At 40.3% G+C, this 9,115-nt stretch overlaps 1 protein-coding gene across 1 annotated transcript; it reads left to right on the top strand.

Annotated features, from left to right (window-relative positions):
• Positions 1 to 1,647: 1,647 nt before the first annotated feature.
• On the top strand, positions 1,648 to 6,317 carry LOC143846527 (uncharacterized). The gene has a single exon (XM_077354980.1). The coding sequence runs from the start codon at positions 1,766 to 1,768 to the stop codon at positions 5,348 to 5,350; it is 3,585 nt and encodes a 1,194-aa protein (XP_077211095.1). The 5' UTR covers positions 1,648 to 1,765; the 3' UTR covers positions 5,351 to 6,317.
• The last annotated feature ends 2,798 nt before the right edge of the window (positions 6,318 to 9,115 follow it).

Raw genomic sequence — 9,115 nt, forward strand, 5'->3', positions numbered from 1 at the left:
TTTCCTCAAGGAATTCTCATTGTTCTGTACATATATAATTGGGTTCTATGTATGTAATTGCCATGTAATCTTACTGGGTCCAGATTGCACACAGAACTAGCCTTACCTAGGGCCTGTTTGGTTGTAATTAAGATAGTTTGTCTTGGATAAGACCTTATGATACATTGCCTGATACGTTTATGTTATGGTGTATAGGAAGTTGTTGAAAGGTAGCCATTGTAGGGTTATGCATTTTAGGTTTATGGGTATGTGTTTTAGAGTTATAGGTGTTAGTTTTTATCATGTGTCATGTTAGTGGGTAGATAGGTTGATGATGTGGCTTCTCTTTGTGCTTGCATTTAAGTTCATGTATTTCAATGAAATGAAGGAGAAGAGAAATTTACAACACAAAGGGATCTTTGTTCTAGGAGAGTCATGGCTCCTCTCCATTTCAACCATTAGGAATTCCGGTTGCCTCGAATCAAACTCTTTCTCCATCATTTTCTCTCTTTTTATTTGTTTATTTGTGTTACGTTAGGTACGTAACATTCTCTCTCTCTCCAAGTATTCTATGAGAAGCTGAGCATCCTAAATCCTTTCTTCACTTACAAGGGCATCTCATATCCTCTTTGGTAAAGAAATGAACAAAACCCGAAATGAAAGAGGCACAAAGGAAAAGGGAACAAAAACTAATTGAAAGGGACACAAAGTAAAAGAGCTTGTCATGCACTCGGCAGTGACTGTTCTTGCTTTTGGAATTTTTTAATAATATATACCAATGTCTCCTTGTTTTATTGTTCCTTGCCTCCTTACCATGCACTGGAACTCGTGTATGAGGATCGACACCATTGATTTGGTGGACCATGATTAGACCATATAGAGTTTGTTTGTCCCACTATGTACGAATGATCATAACCCCTCAACTGAAAGGAAATCTTTTGGGGTATTTCACCAAAAAAACAACCTAATGCTGTCATGGAACTTCATGGCCATCGACATTAGAATAGACTACGTTCTCTTTCTTCTTCTTTTTTCTGATCAGATAGGGTATCTCCATCCCATTTTAGGGAGGGGCTAATCCCTATGGATGCACACAATCACCCGTAACCACCTTCTTTCTTGCAATGTTTGGAAGATATCCCATATTTTCAGAGAAGGTAACAGCATTGCTGATTGGTTTGAAGACAATGGGATTTCTTAACTGATGAATTTTTCTCTTCCTTTGTCTTAGTAGATTTGGATTTACTTGACTTTTGGGTGCTTATCTTTGCCCTGGTGATAGGAGGCTGTTTCACCTCCGTGGCGACTAAGCCTTCCACTTTCTCGTGAATGGCCCAGATAAAAAAACATGTGTTTCAGCGGGATTAATCTCAGTCTTTCACTTGAAACTGATGTCGATTTGTGGGTGACGCACTTAGTCGTGATGGAGGTGAAACAATCTCTTTGTTTTATCTCCTTTTCTAATAAATTTTTGCTTTACCTGGCAAACAAGAATAAACCTTGCTTCCCCAGAAAAAACTCCGAAAGTATAAAAATCAGCATCTCCTCTTTCAATCATAAAAAACGGATCCTCTTTTCTCTCTCATGCATTTAATAGTTTCACTAGCAAGAAAAGATATGATCCTTTTATTCTGACAGACTCTGATTCTCTCTGGGCCAACATAGATGACAAGAAAAGAAATCCCAGAAACAAACAAAGACATTGTTACAAGGTATGAAAAAGCTGTGAAATAAGTAGGAGCCCAGATAACTTAGCTTTGAAAACAGCAAGATTTGAAGGCTAACAATGGATGAACTCGAGTCTGAAAAAAAGGAGGAGGAGGAGAGCGAGCCTGTAAGCACTCAAACAAGAATGCCTGAAATTGACGACAAACAAAGTGAAATAAAGGAGGAGAAGGAGAAGGAGAAGGAGAAGGAGATTGACAAGAAAAATGAGCCTTCTTCTCAATCCAGGCCATCAGAGGATAAGGGAAAGGAATCAAAGGACGGCATTCTTTGGGACTCGAAAATAGAACAACTGGAAAATATTCTGGAAGAAGCAGCCACGAAGGTTAAAGGGAGTGATTATGATGCACTAGATTCTCAAACCCAGGAGTGCTTGCTCTGTTTTGCCATGTTCCCTCAAGGTGCTGAGATAAAAGGGAGAAGTCTAATCTATTGGTGGATCGGAGAGGGTTTTGTAACACCCAGGGGATCGAAAACTGCCGAGGAGGTTGGAGAAGATTGCTTCATGAAACTGGTGGAAGGCGATTTTATTCAGCCCATTAACAATAAGAGGAGAAGAACAGTCAACACTTGTAAGATGCACCCTTGGATTCGTTGGATGTTGATACACAAGGCCAGAGAAATTCCCTTCTTCGAACTTGATAAAAAAGGTAATCCAATTACACTTCCCCTTAGATATCCTCGTACATGTTTAGTCTCAACATTAGAAGAAGGACAAATGCCCGATCCATATGATCCAAACCCAAAGCCAGAAGGCTCTAATCGTCCAACCCCAGAAGGCTCTAGTCGTTCCAACCCAGAAGGCTCTAATCGTTCAAACCCAGAAGGCTCCAATCGTTCAAACCCAGAAAAATTGAATCGTGAGCAAGAAAAAGCCTTACCAAACAAAGAAACATTTGAATCTTCAAACCCCAACACTCCCAATCAAGAAACTTGCCTTTGTTGCCACAACAGATGGAATTGTTTGCCAAAAAAGGAAACATCTGAACCTTCAAACCCCAATATACCCAATCAAGAAACTAGTCTTTGTTGCCACAACAGATGGAATTGTTTGCCAAAAAAGGAAACATCGGAAACATCTGAACCTTCAAACCCCAACATACCCAATCAAGAAACTAGTCTTTGTTGCCACAACATATGGAATTGTTTGCAAAAAGAAACATCTGAACCTTCAAACCCCAACATACCCAATCAAGAAACTAGCCTTTGCTGCCACAACAGATGGAATTGTTTGCAAAAAAAAGCCTCACCAGACCGAGAATCACTTTGTTGTTCTAGCTTAAACAGACCCAAAAGTGCCAAAAAAGAAAACATACTCCTCAACGTAAATGTCCAGTACCTGAGATTTAATCTAGAATCGTTTTCTAAGATGAAAAGTCTAGTGGTTTTGCAACTTGGAAGGTGGCAGGCCTCGGCTAAGCATCACATTGAAATAGACTATCCTGAAATCTTAGAGAAGCTGGATCTTCTCGTAAATTTGAGGTATCTTAGCTTGAGAGGAATTTCTAGAATAACAGAGCTCCCGGGATCGATCGGGAGGATCCACAAGCTCATGATCCTAGATCTTAGAGGTTGCCAAAACTTGGAGAAATTGACGAAGGGGATCACATCACTTTCGAGGTTGACGCACTTGGATGTGTCTGAATGTTACATGCTTGAGCACATGCCCAGGGGGCTAGGCTCACTCAAGGAGCTTCAAGTGTTGAAGAGCTTTGTGTATGGTAACACTAGAAGCAAAAATCAGGGCAGATTAGGTGATTTAACAAAGTTGACAAATCTGAGGAAGCTGAGCTTGAGCATAGGGAATGATGTAGAGATCCCTCATGGTGATTTGAATGAGTTGCACAGATTAGAAAACCTACGCTCCCTGACAATAATATGGAGTCTGAGGTTAAATAGAAAGCAAGGTTTTGATAAATTCACAACACTGAGGCTTCCCCCTAATATTGAAAAGTTGGATCTTCGATGCTTCCCTAAAGAAGATACACCCCAATGGCTCCTTCCCGATGAGCTGAGAAAGTTGAAGAAACTCTACATTAGAGGAGGAAGACTTAAAAGGCTTACACTTCAAAGCGGGGCTTGGAACATAGAAGAGTTACGCCTAAAGTTTTTACACCATTTGGAATCCAAATGGACGGACATTCAGCTTCCAAAACTGGCCTATGTAGAAATTTGGGACTGTAAAAAAATGGAACAAGAACCCCAAATCGACAAGGAGGGAGTGTGGATAGATGTTACGAAATTGCAGATAAGCGCAACCATTCCCCCTATTCGTTCTTTGCTTTCTGAGCATCCTCTTGTCCCAAAAGATGTTCCTGCTCCTACTAATGATCCTACACTTGCTGTAACATCTGATTCTGCATCTGCTTCTACACCTACTCCTTCACCCGCACTTGTTCCGACTCCAGTTGATCCTACTCTTACTGCATCATCTGATTCTACATCTGCCTCTGCACCTACTCCTTCAGCAGCAATTGCTCTGATTACAGCCCTTCCAAGTGTCCCTGCTCCTACAAATGATCCTACCCTATCTGCATCATCTGATTCTACGTCTGCTTCTGCACCTACTCCACCGGCAATTGCTCCAACTCCGGCCTTTACAAGTGCCCCTGCTCCTACAGATGATCCTACTCTATCCGCATCATCCGATTCTACATATGTTCCTTCACCCGCACTTGCTCTCACTCCTACCCCTACAAATGTCCATGCGCCTACAGTTGATCCTACTCCATCTGCATCCTCCGATTCTACATTTGCTTCTCAACCTGCTCCTTCACCCGCACTTGCTACCACTCCTACCCCTACAAATGTTCCGGCTCCTACAGTTGATCCTACTCTATCTGCATCATCTGATACTACATCTGCCTCTGCACCTACTCCTTCACCCGCAATTGCTCCGACTCCGGCTTTTACAAGTGTCCCTGCTCCTACAGATGATCCTACTATATCTGCATCATCTGATTTTACATCTGCTACTACACCTGCTCCTTCACCAGCACTTGCTCCCACTCCTACCCCTACAAATGTCCCAGCTCCTACCGTTGATCCTACCCTATCTGCATCATTTGATTCTACATTTGCTTCTCAACCTGCTCCTTTACCCGCACTTGCTACCACTCCTACCCCTACAAATGTCCCTGCTCCTACAGTTGATCCTACTCTATCTGCATCATCTGATTCTACATCTGCTTCTGCACCTACTCCTTCACCCACAATTGCTCTGACTCCGCCCTTTACAAGTGTCCTTTCTCCTACGGATGATCCTACTATGTTCGTATCATCTGCTTCTACACCTGATCCTTCACCCGCACTTGCTCCCACGCCTACCCCTACAAATGTCCCTGCTTCTATAGTTGATCCTATTCTATCTGCATCATCCGATTCTCCTTCACCCGCACTTGCTCCCACTCCTATCCCTACAAATGTCCCTGCTCCTATAGCTGATCCTACTCTATCTGCATCATCCGATTCTACATTTGTTTCTACACCTACCCCTTCATCCGCACTTGCTCCGACTCCTACCCCTACAAATGTCCCTGATCCTACAGTTGATCTGACTCTATCTACATCATCCAATTCTACATCTGCTTCTGCTTCTGCACCTGCTCCTTCACCCTCACTTGCTCTGACTCCTACACCTACATAGGTTCCAACTTCTGCACTTACTCGTGTACCTACACTTGCTCCTACTCCTAACCCTTCAAATGTTCCTACTCCTACTCATGAACCTACCCTTACTGTATCATCTGATTCTACATTTCCTTCTTCACTTGCTGCCACGCAAACATTCGTTAGTACTCCACTCCTACACCTACCCCTACATATGTTCCTCCTACTCCTACTTGTGAACCTACTCTTATTATATCATCTGATTCTACATTTCCTTCTTCAATTACTCTTGCGCAAACATTCACTAATCACTATACTCCTACTCCTACAAATGTTCATACTCCTACGCATGATCTTACTCATACTGCAACATCTGATTCTACTGCTACTCTTGCTCCTATAGATGTTCCTACTCTTACTCACGATCCTACTCATACTACAACATCTGATTCTACATCTGTTTCTGCACCAACACTTGCTCTTAGTCATTCCCCTATAGATGTGCCTACTACTAATGATCCTATTCTAACTGGAACACACAATTCTACATCTACTTCTGTACCTACCGCACCTGCACTTGCTACTACTCCCCCACCCCCCACCTTTGTTTCTGCGCCTACTCATTATCCTACTCTAGCTTTAACATATGATTTTACATCTACTTCTACCACTCCTATTGCATTTGTTCCTTTTGATGCCCCTATAGATGTTTCTACTCATGATCCTACTCTTACTGCAACATCTGATTCTTCAATTGTTTCCACACCTACTCATGGTCTACTTTAAGATTGTTTTTTATTTCTTGTTGTATACTAGTATGTAGTCAAATTGCTCTTTCGTTTATTCATTATGTAAATAACAACCGTAGTTGGATACCAAGGGAGGGCGGAAGCCCAATCAAATACAACTTTGTTGCCTTGGCTCCACATTCTCCACTCTTTGTATTCACGACTGATGTGTTCATTCCCATTGGGTTCCTATTTAATTTAAAAAAAATTGAAGTAAATTGTAGAAATGGTTCCATATGATATTTCTGTAGTTCATGTGTATATATGGTTTGGATGTTGCTTAATTTTTTCGGTTTTTGTTTTGGTTTACCTTGTGGAGAAAGGATGGTAGTATGTGATGTTATACGATATGATGGCTGAATCTTGGGCTAGATGAATTTTGATTATTGCCTATGATCTTCTTTGGATGTCACATCAATTTGACCTATTTGAAAATAAGATTATTTTAGTATAATCTTATTCGCAATTTGGAGATCAAAGACTTTTTGGAAGTCATTAACTTTATCATCTCTAAAAATAGGGCAGTGATAAATCGACTCCCCTAATGGATAAATCGACTCCACATGTGTCTATCTCTCTCTAACCTAGAGGAGAGAGAAAGACACATGGGGAGTCGATTTATCACTCCCCTAAAAATATTGTAAACATTATTTTCAAATAATCATATATAACTCAAAAAGCATTCTCCTATAGGAATATCTACGAAAAAATTTTGGGGGTATCTAAAGACGCTCTATATTTTTGTGTTCCACTTGCAAGTTCTTGATTGGACTGTCTATCGGATGTTTAGGATCATTCAATCTTAGCATATTTCCTGTATAGTGTATTTAGATGGAAGCATATGCAAACAACATAGAAAACTTATGTGCATTTTGTTTCTCTCTATTATTATAGTTTCACCAATTTCGTTGAAAGTTACATGTGCTTCTCGGCCCTCATGTTTGCTTTCATGGGTGATTCTATCATTCAAAACTTGCACACTTTACCCATTATATTATTATTTTCATTCCCATCAGAATCCTCTTTGCCTTCCTTCAGGCAATATTTCCATTATTTTCCAACAAGTCTATATGGTCTTCCTAAAATTATTGTCCACAGCTTAGTTCATGAAGCTCCCAGAATTAACAAGATGGGTGATATTCATCACAATCGTAGTGTGTGATCTCAATAGGATGGTGGCATTAGGAAATGTTGAAGCTACTTGTCAAGTTGGCTGAGTCAGAAACAAGGCCTTTTTGCTTCTTGTTTACTCTGCATACCTGTACCATGTTCTTGTGAATTCCCTTACACTTCCACAGGAATACTTTTGTGACACACATAAGAAGAGATGCAAAGAGAGATAGAGAGACCAGGAAGAAGGTTGAATTGTATCTATGGAAACTACCCTTGAGAAATTGGCGATGAATATCGATATTGATGAAAATATGCAGATTTTTGAGGCTTTTGAAATTTCTGTTGGAAGTCCTCGTGTTGCACCCCTCTCACTTTTTAATTTAAAAAAAAAAAAGTTTCTATTTCAGCATATTTTGAGGTTTTGGGGCCCATTTTCCAAGAAGACATTATTATAGAAGTAAGTTCAAATGAGTTTTATGTTTGAAATTTTCAAAATAAAAGTTTTGGAAAAATAGTTTTTAAAATAAGAAGTTATTTTGAAAATGGCTGTTTTTCAAAATGTCTAAGAGGTTGTTTCACCACCATTGCGACTAAGTGGTGAATGACTGAGATCGCAACTAAGTGTTGAATGTCTGACCAAAATGCGCTTATCTCATGCAAATGACCTAAATACCCTTCTCATGAAAAATGATTGAATTGTCCTTATCTCATAAAATAACCAAACATGCCTTTTTCATATAAAATGACAAAAATACCATTATATCATTGAAAATTACCAAAATAGGCCAGCACAGTAGGGTTCCCATATAATCACGATCTAAATCATTCATTTATTGGTCCCCGCCATAGGTTGGCCCACAACATTTGTTTATTTAAACCCACAATTGGAACCCACAAACTTCCCGGGATAATAATGGAAAATGGAATGTAAAACTTGTAGGATTTTAACATGTTTTATTTCTTCGAGACTAGCACAAAACTTCAAAGACTTGCTCATTCTGAAATCCCCACTTAAGAGTCCCAAACATTTCCCGGAGTAACCAATAGTCTGCTAGACTTTCGGTGCAACTTGGCGGTATTCAAAATCCCTTGAGACTATGCCCCCCTAAATGTTCCCAAAAGCCTATCTCTCAACCAAAGACTATTTATAGATCGCCCTGGAGGTGCTGCAACATGGGTGCCTCTAATCAATCATCCAATGCGATGTGTGTCAGAAGATTTCCTTTCTAGAAAATTCTAAAAAAAAGTAACCACGAGATGCTTCTCATCTTGCTACATCAACACTTGGTTCGCCATTTCACCATGTATTGTTGGATTTCTAGATGTTCTAACGCTAACACAGTCTAAACATTAAGGATCTACAAGTCTAGTAAAGGTCACCCACTTCACAATCGAAGTATGGCTATCCATTCTTTGCTCTTAGTGTCAAGTCATCAAGTAGTGTATTGCTAGCTTGTATGTTTGTTGGGTATATTATCTCTTAGTTTTTTTCGGTAGGTAAGCTGGTAGGTAAGCTGGGATTGAACCTACGACCTCAAGGTTGAGGTCATAGTTAAAAAACTCCCCTGCGTCATCGTTGACTCCCCTGTGTCATCGTTGACTCCCCTGAGCTGACATTGTCCAAGTCAGCATTTTGCTCTACAAAATCAATCAAAATTTCTTTGACTCTCCTGATCTAGGACCAAGTGAACTGAGTTATCAGCTGAGTCAACCGAGCACGTCGTGCCCATTCGACTAGGATTTGCTTTAGCTGCATTTTGACCAGCATATGCATTTTGAAACAATGTTTGAGATATGAAGCCTCCACCAATTGAGCTACAGACCTAACACAACTATCTCCTGGGTGACAGTCAATTCGTCATGTGGAACATGTAAATTTGCTAATTCTGAAGTGTCATGAA

Source organism: Tasmannia lanceolata, unplaced genomic scaffold (genome assembly GCF_043159265.1).
Source record: "Tasmannia lanceolata isolate RefF3 unplaced genomic scaffold, GAP_Taslan_0.1 ptg000015l, whole genome shotgun sequence".
NCBI classification, from domain to species: domain Eukaryota; kingdom Viridiplantae; phylum Streptophyta; class Magnoliopsida; order Canellales; family Winteraceae; genus Tasmannia; species Tasmannia lanceolata.

What these genes read in the sequence shown, in the direction of transcription:
- LOC143846527 (XM_077354980.1), top strand. Translation starts at nt 1,766, where the DNA reads ATGGATGAACTCGAGTCTGAAAAAAAGGAGGAGGAGGAGAGCGAGCCT.